This window comes from Vanellus vanellus (assembly GCF_965231255.1).
Source record: "Vanellus vanellus genome assembly, chromosome: 19".
NCBI classification, from domain to species: domain Eukaryota; kingdom Metazoa; phylum Chordata; class Aves; order Charadriiformes; family Charadriidae; genus Vanellus; species Vanellus vanellus.
The window spans coordinates 10,215,905-10,236,447 of record NC_138924.1 but is presented as its reverse complement, the minus strand read 5'-3'; the positions used below and the strand labels follow the sequence as shown (position 1 = coordinate 10,236,447).

General features: G+C 37.0%; 1 protein-coding gene across 3 annotated transcripts in view; it reads left to right on the top strand.

Moving 5' to 3' along the window:
• The window catches only part of BCAS3 (BCAS3 microtubule associated cell migration factor), a gene marked incomplete at its 3' end in the record, with an annotated part of 391,462 nt that overhangs the window by 136,390 nt on the left and 234,529 nt on the right, over positions 1 to 20,543 (top strand). For all 3 annotated transcript variants that reach the window (XM_082493341.1, XM_082493342.1, XM_082493343.1), the window contains exons 16-18: positions 5,096 to 5,246; positions 19,335 to 19,459; positions 20,076 to 20,241. In XM_082493341.1, the coding sequence (XP_082349467.1) occupies positions 5,096 to 5,246; positions 19,335 to 19,459; positions 20,076 to 20,241 (442 nt within the window). The remainder of the gene's footprint in view (positions 1 to 5,095; positions 5,247 to 19,334; positions 19,460 to 20,075; positions 20,242 to 20,543) is intronic.

Genomic DNA, 20,543 nt, shown 5'->3' with positions numbered 1-20,543 from the left:
ACTGGCTGCACTGTGCTGCGTTCACAAATGAGCTCCTTGGGGCTGGCGGTAATATTTTGATGTATATTTATGTCATTAGTAGCTGCAAAAACCAGGATGTTTTTCTTCCTCTCTCCTCCAAGAAGGTCTCTGACAGTAGTGCGCAGAAGCACTCTGTTCAAACACTGACCAAGTTGAAATCTGGCCTGAATTCATCAAGGCTCTTAGTTGATCAGAAGAGGACAAGTTTACTGTAGTAATTGTTTTCAGTTGATTGAATGCTTTCTATACAGTGTTACAAGCTCGCCAGTCTCGCACGTTTTCCCCTCAGCGTGGCGTTACTTTCATATCCAAAAATGCACTTCAAAAACTTAGAACTGTGTGATTTGATCGAATGTTTAAATCCCACATTCAGGCCTGAAGAGTATCGTGTAGGTTTAGCAATATTTGTAAATAAAAATTGTAGCTATTAGTAGCTTCCCGCTGGGGTGCGGGGGTGCGTGGGCCGTGGAGCGGGCTCCGAGGCGGCCATGGGCCCTGGCCGGGCCGGAGCAGGAGCTGCTCCTGATGTCTTTTCCACAGATGTCCAGCTTTGTCAAAAACCAGTAAATCTTGTGAAGTTTATTTTCCTTATAGCATCTGCGTTTTATAATGGTGCTTTTAATTTGTTTTTTCTTTGTCTGCTGGGATTTCTTTTGTCCGGCGCTTTCAGGCCTCCCTTTTTTCCTCGGTGGAAGTGAGTCCGTTAATGATGGCCGCCTCGGGAATACACCCCGGCCAGGCCGGCACGGCAGCCGCTCCCTCCGTCGGACAACAAAGCCCATTGTTGTTTTCTTTCTTCACTTTTATCCTCGACTTAATCCATTTTTCCTTTGAGTATTTGTGGAATAAAACGTCTGGAAAAGTATGGCTCAGGTTTTGGGTGGGTGTGTGATGGCGGTTTTGTTGCGGGCGTTCAGCAGGCCGGTACGGAGGCAGAACTGACTGATCATGGTTTCCCTCTCTCTGTAGGCAACGATTATCCAAGCTAATGCTGCGCTTGTAAATAAACTTCTGCTGTCAGACTACCAGAGCCACGACATCCTCAGCTTTTTGCAAGTCCCTTAGTAAAATTAATAAGGGATTTATCAACATCTTAAATTGAGACATAAGACTTTTTTTTTTTTTCTTTTGTTTTTCTCCAGTGGAATTCTAAAAGGCTGAATTAGGATTAACTGTAGGAGGGTTTTTTTTTTGCTTGGGTTTAGTTGTGATCAGGAATTTGGGCCTTGAGTCTGTAATATTTGAGTGAAAATAACGCAAGTGCTTCCTTTCGAGCGCATCCTGAGCTGGGGCCCAAGCTGGAGAGGGAGGGCAGGCAAATGGGAGGATGCACACGGGGGAAATAAACCTTAGCCTGCACTGGCTTTGATGTATTCCGTGCACAGCTCTTCAGCTGTCATCTGAAAATCTCTTCCTTGGCAGCCCATGGAAAGGCAAATACTCACCTAAAAGGACTGGCCTCGCGCAGGGTCCTGAGGGCTGTTAAGCTCACACTCGGAGCCATTACCATGGGAAGGTGCCCCATTGCTCGGGATGCTCTACTGAAAATGTTCTGACTGATTCTTGAGAGGGCACACTTGCCATGAAATTGTGATGATAATGACTAATTTTCTCTAAATTAATTGCAATAGAAAGTATTCCTCGAATAGTCAATAGGATGTGATTTGTGCGTAGCAGTCAGTATACAACCAAGTTAGTATTTGAAGTTAAGTAGCTAAGTGAAGCTACTCTATTGAAGCTATAATTCCAGGGGTTTATTGGTTATTAATATACATATTTCCTAACAAGAATGAATATATTCTGTCCACAGGTGGCAAGGTAACTTGAGTACAGGATTCTGCTGTATGAAAAATGTTTGATATTTCTAGCAGAATTAAACTTTGGCTTATTTGTTGCTTGTCCTTTGACAGTGAATCAACAACTGCTTGAGCTGTAGAAATAATGTTGATGCTTGACTGCATTCTTTGTGCTCTCTTGGCCTGATATGGCAGGCCTGTGCACACACAACTCCCAGTTACTGCAGGAGCAGTTTCCTACTTCGAAGGGCTGGAGGAACGGAGGGTGACTTTGTCAAATTTCTGGATGGGTGCAACAGCACACCATAGAATTATGGGGTTTTAAAATGACTTATTGAACATAAAGTGTGACACTGTTTTGTTCCAGTGACATTCAGAACGTGCAACAGAGCTTTTGCTGAATGCTTAGGAAAGGAGCAGCCGTAGTCATAGAGTGCATTTACTGGATCCCCAGGGCTATGCAGTTAAGGTGACAAGCATGTACCTCTCTGATAGGTCCAAGGCAACATATAATGAAGGTATAACGGTATAGAACATTTCTGTCATAAAAATAGATAAAAATAATTCAGTGAAAATGGAAGCAAATATTTTTAGTTTTTCTCTTAGGCATAATTTTCTTTAACCTTACTCATCTACACCATCTTAATATTATTGTAGTCAGATTTTCAAGAAAAACTTTACTGTTAAAAATAATTTGTCTCCTTTTTTAGCATTCCAACTTTTAATTTTTGACTTTTATCACTTTTAATTGTGTTTATTTTAGTTAAGCAACTAAATGTTGCTGCAGAGAATATAGATTGGCAGGCAATAAATTGGGATTTACCTTAGGTATTTACAGCTTTTAATAGCTAAATTTCTTTATCATGTTTGTGCTGTGAAGTGCTGTGCATTATGATCTCTGGTTTAGTTTATTTTTTTATTGACATTTGTATACATCAGACTAAGCTAAACATTTAAAAATGAAATGCTTGACCTCTGAATGTTTTTTGTTTTTTTTTTTTCAAAGAAGAATCATCTGAGATTTTGGTCCCATTCAGCATCTCTTGTGCACATTTTCAGTTCTCTCTGTATAGTTTAATAATTTCTTTTTGTTTACTTTGTGTTTTCTTTCCTTATGTGTGAGCCTAAAAATTTGTAGGATGTTGTTGCTGCAATTAATAAAAAACGCCTAAGCGATGACTTATTCCTGCAGTTTTCCAAGTATTCTTAACTGCCTGGGATTCCTCAACTTGTGTGAAAATAACGCAGCTCATCCTTGTGTAGGACAGACATCTGTAAATGCCTCGTTTCTCTGTATGCAAATATTCTATTGAATCAACTGAAGGTTTTGCATATGGAAAACTACGTGATGTTGGGAGCAGAGGGCACCGAGTAATTAAATGTGCCTTGAGAGAGAGGACTGTTCCAACACAGTCATTTGGTTCAGTAGTTCGTAGTTAATCATTATATTCCTAACAAGAAAAAGAAAACAAATTACAGACATTTGGAGCCCCCTCTGTAGATACTGTCGCTGTTTGCTGTGTAGCGTGCAGTTGCTCATGGTGAATATTGGAGAGTGAAACACTTTCAGAGAGGCCTTGATTACATGCAACAGTAACTAATTAGACAATAATGCAGAAAACTATTCATACTCCTTTCTACAAGAACCAAGAATGCATTATGAAACTAATCTTAAAAAAATTAATTGCATCTCGGTCTAAATTTAAAACTGAGCTGGGTTTTTTTTTTTTCCCTTTCCTGTTTCTTTTTATTCCAAGTTGGTACAGGAAAATTGCTATTAATGAAATCTGCTCTCTGAGACTTCAATAGGCTTGTTATTCATTAAAGCCTTGCTATTTCTCTTAAAATGTATTGACCAATGTTCAGGCCAGATACTTAACACAAAATACACTTTGTAATTTCATCATTTTTGTTATTGTGCTTTTCTAAGATGCAGAGGTCTATGGACTTTGTAGAAAAAACAAATAAAACCCCTAAGCTTACAGTTATATAGTATTAAAAGAAGGGTAAAGGAAGCATTGAGTGTCTTTAGGATGATGAGACATTCATTAAGATTTTTCCGCCTTCCTTTTCCTATTTTCAATCCATCTGAAGTACCATTAAAGCTTTTCAGGCAGCTTCCTGTGAGAAACCCTTTTCTGTGCTGTTTTTCTTCCTTGAAAAAAGGTGGCTGCTCTTCAGTCAGATTGTATGGATTTGGCCTGGGATTTGTATAATATCTGTGTAGAATGCATCGGTTGTTTAGGAACCTAATTCCCAATATGGCTCCCTTTTGATTAAGAACAAAGCCAGCGTTTCACAGCATTATAGGAACACAGAAAAACAAGTTAATGATCTAAACCTTTTAATTCATGGTTGCTTGTCTATTTAAAGTACTTTTGATTCTGTTATAAACAGACTGGCCCCTTTTTTGTTTAACTTCTTTCTTTGGTTTCTTCACATTTCTTTCTTTACTGTCCGTGAAATTTGTAGCTAGTTTCCTTTTCTAACTGAAGAATGAAAGGTTGTGACTACAGAATGATACAGAAAGTAAGAAAGCGTATCTAAACTGGGCGTATATCCAGCACAGACCTCTTTGAAAGAAGCTAAATTTAGGGTTGTTAGGATTTGTTTGTTATGTTTTCCCCTTCCTTTTTTTGAGTACCTGTGTTTTGTTTTCTTCTTCTTTTTTGAATGAATATAAAGTTTGTTACTTTTTTGATGGTTTCTTGATTTTTACCTGTAGGTTGGCATGGCTTTATTTTGTATAGTTACTTGTTACTTTCCTCTGGTCTTAGTTCAGCAGATTACTATTATGCGTGGCTTTATCCGCAGAGACAACAAAAGCGACCTTTTCAGGACTTTCAATTACCAACACTGTATGTGGTACTTTAGGAAAATAGTTCCCTTCCAGAATATTCTTTTTTTTTTTTTTTTTTTTTTCCCATCGGGGATTGGAATCCAGAGTTTGTTCTTCAAACCAAACTCAAAAACATTTTGGTGAACAAAACTGTCAGGCGCGTAGCAGGAATAATTTCCTTTCCATGGAAGGGGACTTCATCCCCATATATAAAAATAAATACTTGCTGCTTTCATTTTCATCTTTTTTTTACCTGAAATGAAGATGACCTTTTTACATTTATTTTTGATTACAGTAGGAGCTCATTATTTCTCCTTTTCTCTTAGTTCTTTTTTTTTTTTTTCTGTTTTTGGCAATGGCTTATTTCAGACAGGTGTTAGAAATGATAAATGAAGAAAAAATCCCATAACGTGTTTTATTACGTCTCTATCCCATCAAGGTAAATTGAACAGCCAAGACACTTACAATAACTTCACAAACAATAATCCCGGGAACCCGCGACTCCTGCCTCTTCCAAGTTTGACTGTGGTGTTGCCTCTTGCTCAAATCAAACAGCCAATGACATTAGGGACCATCACCAAACGCACAGGGTAAGTGTCTCTGCACAAACCTTTCTTAACGTTGTTATTTATAATTAATATGGAAATATATTGTGTTACTAGTAATAGTTAGTTTTATTCCTTATTTTAATTTCACTGTATGTAATTTAATGGCAACAGAAGCCGGGGGGGAGGGGGGATGGGATGGAACAGGACAAGAAAAGAAACCCAGTGTCAGATAAGTAAACAAAACCTGAAAATAAATCTCAAAAAATTCAGGAATATTCATTTCGGTGAGTCATTTTCTTGCAGTCTACCATATGGGAAATACTGTACACTGACATCAGGAGAGTTTCACGCCAGGAATTGGTATGAAACATAAGCAGAGCTGTATTCAATCAGAATAAGTTATGGTTTTACTTTTTTTTTAAGTTTGTTTATTTTGATTTCCACACTTTTCCAGCAGAAATGATTTTTGACTATCAGAAATGGAAAGACAGTGAGCCAGGTTGAGCATAAAGAGAGAACTTAATCCTGCTGTTTTCTTGACCTTATTTTTCCTCTGAAGTGACTGTTCTGTACTATGAAATTCACGTGTGGACTTTCGTTTCGGAGCCAGCTGCACTTTGATACTTCTCACTGTGCCATGATAAAGCACTTCAAAATATTTATTGTGGAAAGCTCTCTTAAATATATGTTATAATTACTAAGAAGATTCTGTGAGCTTCATAAACTGTGACAAATTTAAATTGATTGATACTGTTCAACAGTTGATATTTTTCTCTTGCTAAATTTCAAATCTTCAGGTTTTGCAGTTAATACATAAAGCTACTGGGTGATTATTGTATTTTTTCACCTCCCATTTTTGGTTATTCAAATCCCTGAATATTTTCTAGTTAAAGGTGTGATTCATGCAATAATTTACAGATGGCTTTTATATTTTTAAGAAAAATAGATCAAGTTTGGCATGGAGTTGGACAAAACAATTGAGAGTCCTACAGGTTCATGACATTTTCCTGCGTTTTGGCAAATGGGTGCAGGCACTGTCTTGCTTGCTTCAGTGGTTTCTTGCACAAACCCCAATAGTGAGGTGAATTTTACCTTGTGTTTTGTGAACCGGGAATTATTTTTCAAGCGAGAGCTTGCGGATATTCCATCTCTCCCTGAGTAATTCCCATATTCTGTGCTTGAGTGTTCAGGACATCCTGTAAAATCGGTTGTTGTTTTGTTTAGTGCACTTAGTATGCATGATGACATTCTAAAGCTTACATGTGTATGCACATATATACATGTGTATCTCTATGTATGTCTTTCTAACAATCCAGTCCTGCTCTCATTGCTGTAAGCAGGAATTTCATTAGGCTTCTAGAGCCAAATCGTGAACTATGAACATGCAGGTACCCTAAGCACAGAGGCTGTCTGCAGATAAGTCCCTGAACTTCATAGATAATTGTAAATGGGACTTGTGAAACAGTAAAGAAACAGTATGAGGGTAATGCTGTGGTTTAACTTCTTCCACAAATGCATTTAAGTTGCTTATTTTTGCCTTTTTTTTTTTTTTTCTGCTTACAATTTAAACACAGGTGAGGGAAAAAGATTGCTATAGCAATCCAGGTGGATTTTGAAAGTATCGGAAGGTGTGATCTTGGATGAGGACAGGAAAGGAGGTAGGAGCAGAGAAAGGTTAGTGTGCATGGAGATAAGCAAGAAATGACAGAAAGGGAAACTATCGAAAATGTGACTTGAAGAGTACAGTCAGAGAAGGACAGAAATGTAATTCTGGGCTCTGTTGGTAGACTCCTAGGAGCAGAACAGACACTTAGAACCTGGTGGGACAAGACATAGAAAATAAAAAGCCAGCTGAGGGTCTGCTGGGGGGTGGTAGGGTGATAGGAGCAATGGCGAGGATGATGGTTTTAAAAAAAGTACTTGGTTTACAACAGTAGCTCATGCAGCGGCGTTTACAAAGGCTGTTTCCCTAATGCTGTGGTGATACCAGCAAACTTCTCTACAACTACTGCCCGTGTAATAAATCTGCATTATTTTATTTAACATTTTATTCTTAAATATATTAAACATATTCAGAGAGTGTTCATATTAATAGTTTTCTTTAAGTAAATTTTACTATTCACAAACTGTCCTTGTCCTATTATTTTGTGTAGCTTTAAAAACTAATTAAATTTAAAATATTCAGTCAGGCTTATGTAAGGGGGGAAAACAACAGTCATGGGAAATACCCTGCTGTGTAAATAGAGTTTTCATGAATGAGGATCATAATTTTCAGCGAAGCCTGTGTGGATGTGTAATGCTAAGCTGAGAGCTTCCTTCATTTCTTCTGCTTCCAAAATATTTGATGAAAGTACACAAAATTAACATGAAAAGCTGTATTTATAAAGCAGGGATTTAAGAGGAATGCCTAGGATCCAAGAAGCCTGGCATGCCTAAAATGACCAAATTGAGACAGCAGCCTTAACTTAAACCTCCAGGGGGCAAAGCGTGTGTTTAACATATTTAACATCTGCCCTCATATTTCTAGAAACACATAGCAACGTAAGTCTGTACAGTGTAATATTTAGACAGGACAGGGACCATCTGCCTCGCTCTGAGAAGTGTAGGAGGCATGTATTACTGCAAATGGCAAAAGACAGATGTATTTACACCTACATGGTCAGCACCTTTAAGCACTGCTCCGAGGAAACAAGGCTCTTCTTTGGGAGCAGCTGCTTAACCTTGTGATTGTGCAGTGATCAGAAAGGGAGACGAACTCGCTATCAGTTGGATTTTACAGTTGCTGCTCAGTGGCCATCAAAGCAGATTCCTTTTCTCTTGCTGCTACTTTTAAAGAATTAAGAATTTAATCTGTTGCAGTACGTTTCTAAAAGTAAAAAGCAAGACTAAAAGAATCCCCTATAATTAGCAGTTCTGAATTTGTCCATTTATTTGCTTTTAACATGTGAAAAGCTTCTTTAAAACTAGTTGTCTTAATTTTGCAGGTTTTCTTAACCAAAAAGTCAGGTTGGGTTTTTTTATGCTAGTATCCAAGACAGCAAAATATTTTTCAGGTACTGAAAGGACTGATCAGTGCTCTTAACATCATCTGTCTCGAGCAGAGCTGTAAAGCATGTCATTTTACTTGACAGGTGGAATGGCAGTAAATTTTTTAAAAGTGTTCACTGTAGCCCTATGGGAATGAAAGACCAGAATCTGGACTTGTGTCGTTACTGCACTGTTCATCACAGATGCTTCTTTTTTTCATGCAAACTTGTAGATTTTTGAACCTTTTCTGATCAGTCAGGTCAGAAACTCTCCTATTCTGAACAAAGCTCGCTTATTCTGAACACAATTTACATTCTCAGCACTAAGTATCTCAGAGCATTACCTCCCTTCTTGCCATCACTGTCATTTCCTTGTGCCCTGCCCTGTTTCTTCCCTTGCTTTTTCAAGTCTCTCATTGTAATTTCCGCACCTTCATGAAGCACTTAATTTTTGTCCCTATATTTTGTCATCCCATTTGACTCACTTCCCTGTAGTTTATACTGTCAGCACATTCTGAGGAGCGGATAGGCTTTCCCAAAGGGGCTCTAACACTAATGAGTAAGGAAGTATCTTATGTTTTAAAGATGTAGGGGTATGTAAGACAGTAGTAGAGCTAGATTTAATAAGTCTTTATATATATGTGCCTCAGTTTCCCTCTCAAAATTTTAATAATAATGCTGAATTCCTTCTCAAGTGTGGTGAATGAGTTAATTCATTGCTCGTTTACAAAGAGCTTATAGATTTGAAAGGGGAAGAACTGTATGATCCATCTCATGCTCTTCTATAAAAGGCAGTGAATCAGAATATGTTAGAGGACAGTGTTGTGCTTTGCAATAGCTTTATAAGCGTTCCTTGTGTTTGTGGAATGAGTTGTAGTTAGTTTCCCATTTGTAAGAATGTGGGGAGACAGATGAGCTGTAATAGGAAGGAGGGAAATAAAAGATGCAGTAACTGCCCCAAAAGAAAAACTATTGTAAAAGTTGGCTTCTCTGACAGCAGCATTTGTTTTAACTTTCTCAAGGGATATGGTCGTTATATTTGTATCATACTTCATTCTCAAATTCATTATAGCTTTAGTGAAACCCCAGGATGTAACCTGCATTAGTTGGGTCTTGTCAAAACAGAGGCATCCAATGTACCTTATAGGAAAAGGAATAAACCTTACTTTTTTTCCATCCAAAAGATTTAGATAATGTGTTTTCAAACAGGAAACTCTATCCATTCTTCATCCCATCCCTCGTTCCACCCCCAATAAGGAAGGGGAAAAGTAGGTAAAGTGTCTGATGCAATTTTATCATTATAGTGTTTCTCATTGTTTATATTATACGTACTAGAAATCACTGAGATCCATTTGTTTTATTTTGACTCAGAGAGCTTAATTTATTTCAGGTTCTACTACTGAAGCAAACAAAAAATAAGGAGTGCAAAGTCATGATGTCATGATGCAATTAAGTCAAGAAAGAAATTAAAAAGTAAAGCTTAAAATTTCAGTACAATAGGTCAGCTTCGCTGCATGCTGAAGCCAGACATTCTCTTTCTGGCACATTTCTCAGGCGTGTTTTATGTCACCTTTAGCTTTTATAACACATTTTGGTAATAAAGCAACTACTGTAATGATTTGTAATTGATATGAAATACAGTTATTTGCACTAAATTTTGGTCAGATGTCACTATTTCTGATTCTTGCTATGGCAACATACAGCAATGAAGGTTAGAATAAGTGGGTATTGCACAGCTTATTAAAAGCTTAAATAGTTTTTATTAAACATGATAACGAAATCAAAGAATGATCAGTTTTCAATTTGCTAAAACTCAGAGTAAGATAATAAATTAAGAAAATTCGGTTGGAATTTTGAATCATAAATCATCTTCATTCCATAATTTTCCTCTGGAATTTCTCACTAGCTATGAGAACAGGGAACTCAGTGCGTTTTTTTGCCTTGGCATTGCTCCGTTACTGTCACCGAGCGTAGCCATCTGGTGCTGTCTTTTCAAGGTTGGGTTATCCTGTAATTTGTACATTCTCTCTCTCAATTAGCATACCATCCACATTATGTGAAGGAAATCGTGAAAAACAATTGCTTATATAAATATTGTAGAAAATAAATGGTCATCTTAAAAGAAATTAGGTCTCATGAACAGAAAGGAAGTGCTAAGTTGTCTCTCACACTGAAGGCTTTTTATTGAGACTCTACTGTAGTCTTTGGAAGTGTAATTACATTTCTTCATGACACAAGATTTTGTATCCATGTTAAAAACAAACAAACGAACAAAACCTTCCATTGGAGCATGTATCTAACTGGGTCGATTTGTAATTAAAAGAGAGAGAATTTTTTAATTTGCAAATATAGTCCGATCAACATAGTAGCTTGTCTGAAAAAAAAAAAAAGTCTATGTTATCTTCAAAAAAGTTCTAATGAGTTCAGGTAAATGTCATTTGCCTGCTTTTTACAGACAGAGAAACTGAGTCAGAGAGGAAAAAGAAAACCCTGCCAAAACGTCCAGGATCATAATTTAGAAATTCTTAGCTCCCAGTCAGATTCGGCCACTCTCCAATGACCCTTCACTTCACACTAGATATATTCTAGCTTTTACGTTATATGGGCTATGCGTTATGCAGAAGACTTGTCTGGCCATTAAATATTTAAACAGTGCAATAGTGCTGGGCTAATTTTCTGTTGAGCCATTAGAATGGTCTTTGACTCAGGGACTGAATGTGTTGACTGCATAGGAGATCATACAATTCGTACAGTTCATACAATTTAATTGGGTTCTATCACTATTCAAAGATGATATATTATGTTTATAAAGGCAGATGGTTCTACCAAATGAGCTCTCACCCCCAAAGTGTTAACCAAACATTTCTTTAAATACAAACAGTTAAGACTAGTCCATTATATGGAGTTCAAAAGATCTTCAGTATGTTTTTTGGCCTATATTAGTAATAAAAAAGGGCTTTTTCTGCAATATTCTGTTCTTTATGGGATTTTTACATTTTTGCATGTCAAAGAATGTGTGTCTTACGTTTGTACCTTCACCTACTTTTTTTTTAAGAGGATGTCTTAATTCGTTCTTCATGTCGTGTTCGTGTCAAATTTAGTTCACAGAATTCTTTTTTATCAGGCTGGTGTCCTTTTAATTGTGTAGGCACATGGCTGAGTTCTTTATACCTCTTTCTATGATAGACCTTTTCTTTTAGTTCATTGCCTGAAAATATTTCACTTCTTTCAACTAGCCAGAATTTATTGCTGAGTCAGAATATAAGAAAAATGACACATCGGCATTTACAAAATCAATTATTCAGCAATTTTGTGGATGATTTTACATCCCAAATGAGAATCAAAGAAGCCTTGGGATTTGAGTAGCTCTAAATTTACCTTCTGTTCCTCCTCTGCAGATTTTATGCAAATATCAGTATGGTGATGGCTTTTTCAAGGGTGATGTAAAGAACAAGGGAGGTATCCATTAAAAATGCACTAAAATTAATGTCATGTGATACCACTTTAAAAACCATAGGCTGTGCAAAGTACTCCAACAACAACAACAAAAAGAAATCATAGTGTTGATAAATTGTTGCATGGCCAAAACCATTAAGCTCTGTATCAGATGATTTTTAACATCAAATCCGTTTGAAATAAGTTAGGGTTCTCTATCCTGCATTCCATGCAAGCTTTTAAGTGGGGGAATGAGATTGCTGTGTCATACAGTTGCTAAAGATTTTTTAATTTAAGAGTGTGTTTCTGTTCTAGGAAAAGGGCTGAGGAAAGGTGGCGCTTGTACCTGTCGTTGCTTTTACTTAGCACTTGCCTCTTTTCAGCAAATTTGTCTAACTGCCCCCCTCAGCCCTTCAGTGTTTCATGGAAAACATCCACGTATTTGTTGTTCTTGATGCTAATATACGTTTTCTATTAATTTTGACTTCGATGTCTGTTCAAGGCTCTTGACTGCTTTTGCCTCAGATTTGTCAGGAGATTTCAGGAAGGAGACCCAAACTGTGTCTAACTCGAACGATAACGTTAAAGCCCGCTTGCAGCTGATGGGTTCCGTTTGTCACAGCGGTTGTGCACGAAGAGCCTGCCCCGTCGGCTCCCGCTGCCGCGGGGGCTTGCGTTGTCAGTGGGTCTGTTCACCTGAGCCGTTACGTTTGTCAGTGTCCGCATGCTGGTTACATTAGAAGTCTACATCTCTTTCAGGGCATCATGAACAGTTATAAAAAGTTATTTTGTTTACCTTCTGCATAAATCTTAATAGCATGATATACAGTGTACTTGTTGGTAATTGAGTTTTCATCTAATTTCTGTGCATTTTTCCCCTTTACGTGAAGACCTTACCTGTTTGGAGCAGGATGTTTTTCCATAAAAGCTCCATGGTGAGTTCCCAGTTCAAACCCAGCATGCCTATAATTCATTTGCTGTCCTCACTGAAAATAACTCTGTGCTTAGACTTTTTAATTTTGGATTAATTTTTTTTTTAATTTGTTTACTTGCATGGCTGATCCGTAGGTGGAAGCACTGCATAATTTCACTTTTAAACTATGGATGTGTGTTCACCATCAAGCATTGTCAAAGAAATGCGTTCCCTTTTTTTTTTTCTTTTTTTACCTTTGAGACGGCATTTAATTTTTAAGTAGCAGAGAAGCTGAAAAAATAAATTATTTCCCAGTGGGCTAAAATTACTGCAGTATCTTTCTAAAACAATCCTCTTTTTTTTTTTTTTTCTGTATAGTTTCCTTTACTATTGTAGCACTAAGTTGCTTACAGACAGAAAACGTCGATGATGACCTCTCGAAAATAAGCCAGATTAGCAGTGAGTAGACAGTAAAGTACTGCAGTAAGAGAGATGAAGCAACTAAAATGGGCACTGCAAAAAAAAAGAAGTGTATCACACTTAAGGAAAAAAAAATAAACCACAGTTCCGTTAAAGTCAGGATATTGGAAATACTAAGGGGGTTTGGCTTTAATATGTAAAATTGCAGCATATTACAAAAATACAGACAGAAGAAAAAACAAGTTTTACTGAGTTTCCCTGTGTTGGAGCTTGGTTGAGTTTTCACATAGTGCTGCATATCCTCCAGTCACCTTTTGATAATGAGATGGGGGTTAGGTGGTTGAAATTTTAGGCAACAAGACTGGAAGATGTTTAAATAACTTACAACTTTCTTAGAAAATTTTAAAACTTTCAGCAAGGAGGGGTTTATTTTGGGGGAGGGGTGGTTTGTGTTGTTTTTTTTTAGTTTAGCTGAGGATACTTATTAGCTATGTCTGTCAGTACCTGTTAGAATATTTCTACGTGGCTCTTGTTTCTACTACTAGAAGTTTGTTCCACATATATCACCCCCTTATGCCTCTGTCAAAATACTTTCTTCAGCAGAAAGAACTTCTGAAGAGCTTCGTTAGGATACAGGGCTCGTAACAGAACGGCGGAGGACAGCTGATGGGCGATATAGGAGCAATACCAAAGACAGGAAAAGCGAAGCACTAAGTGCAACGCTAAAGGCAAGGTGACGTTGCCTTATTCCTAGAGAATAGCTGGTTACTGAAGTAGTCCTCCTGAGAACGATTTCTAGGTGTAGTTTATGGTGCACCTAAGTAGTTCGTCTGATGGTGATCTAAGAACTGCAGAGGCTCTGGAGGAAGAGTTTTGAAAGTGGATTGTCTTAGCAAATGGATGTTTCAGTCACCCCCTGCATGAAGCAGCAGAGACGCTTGTCAGCCAGAAATGATTTTCAATTGAGGCAAGATTAAAAGGCCTAGATTAAAGAGAGGAATATATGAAATAGACTCAAAAATTGTTGCCTGTCTTTCACAAGACTCTTTTGTGGTTTGTTTAATGCCAGTGCTAGCTCAAAAATATGGTCTTTACTAGCCTACAGAGAAATTAGGATAAAAAACATGCTTTGGGTGGGGGAAGAAATCATGTTGTTTCCATTAAGGTCTTAATGAGACCTAAAATTATGTAAACAAAATGAATGAAGATTTGACAGCTTACTGCCTGGCAAATAAAGGAGCCTACCATTGCTTTTCTTACTTTTTCTTGCTTTATTCATGATTTGACAACTGGAAACATGTCTTTGTTTTCTTGTTTTAGGCACAATGATAAATTAATTAAAATTTATGTATTTTGAGACAGATACACTTTTTCAGTAATTTTATGTGTAATTGCAAATTTCATGCAGTATTTTTCTCCTGATACTTTTGTTGCTGCTTATGTAGTCTAGATAAAACTTCTACATTCAGAAATCAGGTATGTTTCTGTGTCAGTGGGTTTAGCTGTGGAGTTGTGAATAAGTGCTTTTGTTTTTATTAATCTGATGTACTTGAAGGCTGTTCGTTAGGAATATAAAACCAATGTGATTCTCAATCTTTGCAGACTCTTAGTATTTGATTGATATTTGAATTTTAAAGCAGTTCCTTCATATCATATATATGCAATTTATTTTTTTTTCTTAAAGCATGTCATGTGTTTGACTATGAACATAAAGACAAATTTAAGAGCCATCAATATTTTATGAGACATAAAGCTCTGAGGAATGCTCCATCACTGTACTGTGTAGCCTCTGGTTTTCATAGTTGCTTATGATTGAAAAAATATTTTAAGTATTAATGCTTATTAATTCTTTCGTATATAAAGTAGAAAAATAAATAATAATAAAAATGTAAAGTAGTTAAAATATTGTCATTAGTTATGGTTTTTATAAAGAGCTAACACAACACATTTCCAGAGATTATGGCAGAGTTTGATTTGTTAGAAAAGTCAACTTTCTAACGTCAATGGTGGTAGCACTGAATTGTTTCAGTAACTCTTAATCTTCTCTTATTGCATTGTCAACATGAAAGAATTTGCATGCCGTTGCTGAGTCTCTTCATTTATTGTTAAGATCTGAGAAAGTGATGGCTTAATTTTCTTCTTTAGTTTGCTCTCATTGCTTCTTGTGCCATTTCAATAGAAAACGCTCATGTATGTTTTTCATCCGCCATGTATACATCTACATCTCAGTGCTTCTGCATTTAAAATGCAAATAATCCTCCAAAATTATGTTAGAGAAGTTAATTATTATCGGCAACATAAATTTCCCCAAATATCGTGGTATTTAGCTGGAGTTTGGGATTAACTTCACTTTAGTAGGTGAGTCGTTAACTTCAGCTGGGGTAGGTGAATGTCAGCCCTCGGTAACTGAAAGGACATGAACATGGTCTTCAGCTGAGGCACGGCTCTTACTAAATTTATAGCAGAACAAGAACTATGGCACTGAAAGAGGTTTTTATTACTATTGTACTCCTGCTGTAGGTTTCTGCACCGATACAACCGGGATGAAAATACTGCTATGTCTCATTGAATTCTTGGTGTAGTTACACAGTTGGGTAGACCCAGACAGGAAAAAACACACTGCCTTTTTACCCTCCTGACGTCTTAAATATAGTGCCCTTGTTTCTAATGTGGAAGACTGAAATTATTAGGGTGGATGTTTGGGTCCCGTTAGCTTCACTTTCTTGTTTTTAGTGTTGATTTCCAACAACCTGCACTTCTGCCTTCATCGCAACCCTTTTCAGTAAAAATGTGGTGCAATCTTTTGAAAGTTAGTATATTGTGAAGATTCTTTTAAATTAAATGTTTTTAAAAGTGAGGCCAAATGTGCCTTAATTTCAGTTCTTGGAATAATTTATGAAGTGCTGACAGGCTAAGAGCAAATAAAGAGCAGGAGTTCAGAGCAGAAACAAGTCATTCACCACCTACCTTCAACATTATTGTTTTGTTATCATTTATAAAGCCGAGAGGGTGTTTGCATCTACATAATAATGAGGATTTATAGTTTCCAAGTTGTTAAAATATCAAAATGACATGAAAATATATTTTTCTAATAGCATTACTGTTCCTGAAAATAACTGGGCTTTTGAGGTTTCGTGAAGGGAAGAAATTTGAGTTGGAATGTATTGATGAAAACTCAGGGATAAAGTAAAATGATGGTAAAGGGAAAGATTCCTTAGTTACAATAGTTTTCAGAATGGACTTGTTGACATAGCATCAGTTTTTTCAGAAATATATCTAAACCAATATGATGCACTAGTCATTTTTCTTTGTCTTTATTTTTTAGCAGGACTAAGTTTAACCACATGAGTAATCCTGTTTCACAAGGTCCGCTCTTTCTGTCTACAAAACATCATTCTTGAAGGGAAAATGTTTTGGCGCTGAAACCAACACTGAAATGCATGCCTTGAAAGATGCACATATTAAAGACATGATGTAAATAGAACACAGCTCAGAACATTTCCGCTGGGTTGTTTATAACTGTATTTGGTTGAGCATAGGTCTTGGAACTAAGACTGCGGAGAACCCTGCAGAAATGTGTTGTTAGAGAACCTGATTCCCTCTGCTTAAAGGCTTGAAGAAATTCAAGTCCATTATGTCTCTCTAGAACTTTACTCCAGCTTGTAGTTGAGAATAGCATTTGCTCCCATTTTTTTTCCATTTTAAATTATATTAATAACCTCAGATTGTGTTGAGTAAAAATTCAGAATATTAAGAATATTAGGACAGTGTAAAAAGATTCTCTTTTCAAGTTTATAAGAGGAAGTGAATACGGCTGAATCGTACCTGTATTTGTAGTTTGCTTTGGATTGTTTGATGGGTAACATTGTCTTTCTGAACAATCTTGTTCTATATTAAAAGCATTGAGGTATAGACCAGTAGGTAAAAAGACTCTAATTAGAGTATAGACTTGTAGTTTCATTTCTGAAGGAATATTAGTGCATTAATATTTGGAAGGTGTGAGCTAAAAATAGTTATCGATACACAGTTTGTTACAGAACTGGTTAAAAACACTGTTTCTGTGACAAGTGACTATTTCAAAGTGAAAGAAATCTTTTCTGATTTTTTTTGAGCAGCTGATACTCGATATGTTAATACCAATTTAAATATTGGTATAAATATCGTGAAGTGCCACTGCAAGCAAGGTAATATATTTATAGTCAGGAACTTTTTGGAACACAGATTTCTGACCCAGTAATCTGTAGCTGTAGTTTTAACAGTTGGATATCATGTGCTTTGTGGTGGTTCAATATCGGTTACTGACTGTAAATTGCAGTTGCTCTTCTGGGACGTTCTAGCCTGTCCTGCATGTATGGGGGCTTCAGGGCTCATCTAAGGCCATGAAAGTTTGTCTGAATCTTTCCATTGACTCCGGTCAGTGTGATAAAATTCCTTTCGAAAGGTTTTTTGGTGGTTTGGTTGGTTTTTTTTCCTCTTCCAAATGAGATATATGACCGTAGGCTTGCCATGTGTGTCATTTGTGGCAAGTAGCTTAACATCTCCGTGCTTCAGTGAGTCCGTCTGTAAAACCGGCCGAGTAATACTGCACAGGGCATTGGGAAGCTCCGATATACTTTCTGTAAATCCCTTTCTGAAACCTGGCTGAAAATACGGTGTGGGCGCAAACAGTTAGTCTTTTCTCCCGTTTTCATAAATGATCTCATTTCCGGTATGCTACACAAAAAGTATTTGTTGCTTTAGATGAGTTCAAGTTGGAGGCAATTTTAAATGTTTTGAGTTGCGTGACAGTAATGATGGAGGCTATATGTCTTTAACCATATGCCATATTTTCCACGTGTCACTTAGTACAGCTAGTTGTTGGAAGGAAATGAAGTGAGATCAGTGTGAGTTTTGCCATTTATTTCAGTGAGATCAGGACTGAGCTGTAAGGGACCAAGACATTGATCTTTGGAGAGGTGCAGCCTCTGCAGGCACGTGCAGGAGTTTTAGAGAAGCCCAGCTTGTAGAATAATTTTGGTTTAACTTCCTTTTCTTACGTTTTTTTTTTAACATTATGTTGAGCCATAATCTGTTCTTGCTTTAATATCCCTATTGGTTCATTCCTGTTAAACTACGTCACCTGTATGCAGGTAATTTGTCATTAGCAAAAAAAAAGAGTAGTATGAATTAAGTGCTGTTATAATTATGCATAGTGTTTGAACTGCTTTCTGCTGTTTTAAAATATTTTTCTGCTGCTTACTTCCATCATAATACTTGCAATAATTTGTTTGCACATACATATATGCACATATACTCTTCTCAGAACTGAAGGTCATTACTTAAAAGTGACCAAGTTAATGTGGTGGTGTAATCATAGGCTGGTGTAGTGTGGAACAAGAAACTAAGCAGAAAAAAGGGGATGAGGGAGAGGTAGCAAGAGAAGGGAGCAGTGAAATAGAGTAGAGAGAGAAATATAAAATAATCCAATGAAAAGGACTGGAAAAAAGGGAACGTGGAGAAGGCGGAATCCTGCGTGAACTTCTCAAACAGCTTTTCTCTTGAGGAAAGGGTGAAATCCTGCTTTAATGAACTGCGGAAATGGGCAATGCTCTGACAATAGTTTTGCGTTTATGCAAAGCATAATGGTACATATCTTCAGATTCCTGTAAGGAGGAACACTAAATGATGTTTCAATGAAGCATAATCATAAACCACTGTGTCTGCTACATGCACATGGTGGTGTTTCAGAGGAGAATGTATCTGAATCTCTTTTTACATGATACAGTTACTGATTTGTTTTAACACGTAGCTCGTGAGTGTATGCATTGTTTCCTTTTCCTGGTATCCTCCGCATGTGGTTCCCTCTTACCCTTTTGCCCATGTCACATATATCCCAATGAGTTCAACGGCATCAGGACTGTGCTGAGTTGCAACTGATCAGCAAAGTTAACGTTATTTGTAAGTTTCTTTTGAAAATGCAAGAAAATATCAACCACCTAGAATGACTGACCCCGAATCTGTATTTTCATTCCCAAAGGACTTATGATTATAAATGTTTGTATTCATTTTGGAAGTTGTTTCTACTGAATACAAATATTCAATATTAGGTCTTTTAAACAGTCCAACTAATTCTCCATTATAAGCCAGTGCTGTTCTTCAAGTTAATGAGTTCAGTGATCGAGGGGAATTTGGGGCCTATTATTGCGAAGCCCTAAGCATCTATAAATCCTGCTAAATCTTATGGGAACTGCAGATATTCACCACTTCTGAATTAATATCTTAGAATGACTATTAAGCAAGGGACATCTTAATTTTTGAGAATTAACTTTCATAATTTTCTTTTGTTCTTTCTTTAAGCAAATCCAAACCAGCTCCACAGATTTCACCCAGTAAGTCTGTGGGAGGAGAGTTTTGTGTTGCTGCAGTCTTTGGATCATCGAGGTCATGGTTTGCAAACAATCCTGGTCTGAAAAGAGAAAAAGGTTGGTATACTACAAAAACAGGATTTGCATCTAAATTTAAATTCTCTATTTTATTTTCTCATTTTGTAATAACTTCTGAGCAGATGGTGCTTATCTGTAGATTTTGTTCCTTAAACTCAGTGACAATGGAGACTTTTGGCAACATGGTTTGGATGCTTTTGGTAAATAGGAAAATTTACAAGAAACTTTAATTAGTGAAATAAATCATTGATCTTTTATTACGATATAATGACAGACAAAAAACTTTTATAGCTCAATCCAAAGATACTTTCTGAAGTGTCACCTAAAAAGCTGTGAGGTAAAGGTGAGATACCTTTGCTAAAGCAAATGTCCAGATGTATTTGACAGTGTGTAACGTGTACCAGAACACACCTTGGTGAGAAACTCTGTTCCACCTTCTCTTATGTGAGATATGTGTATCTTTTTGAAACGAGGGGAAAATTGTGTGCTTTGTACAACTTTCTTTTTGTCTCTCCAGCCCTTCTAATTCGCATTTTTGACTGCAAGCATATAAAGGCAAGAGACACAAAAGAATAAGTAGTCTGCTATTTCTGTAAGCTTTTTTTCTGTTTCTGCTGTGCTATTGCAATAAGTTTTTTTTTCTTCTTGCAAACAGATCAATCGAAACAGTTTGTAGTGGAGTCACTGTATATTATCAGTTGTTACGGTAGCCTGGTGGAGCACGTATTGGAACCACGTCCGCTCAGCACTGCTCCGAAGATTAGTGATGACACACCTTTGGAAATGATGACGTGCCCAAGAGCCAGCTGGACTTTGGTTAGGTAGCTCATTCCCTTTACTACTTTTTGTCCAGAAAATGATGGTGAGCTTTCTTTTTTTTTTTTTGGAAGGGGTGAATGAACTGCATGATTTTTCACCCATATTTTTTTCTTAACACTTGTCTTTAAGACTCTCAGTGTTTTCCATTGAAAGAGAGGACTCCAGATAGCAAATCCGTGCCTTATCACCTAGTTCTGTTAGCGCTCACATGTCTGAGTGGGAGCTAACCATTTAAATACTTTTATAGGCATGGAGCTACATGGACATGTTAACGGATCAATAGAGTTCCTTATCAATTAGTGAT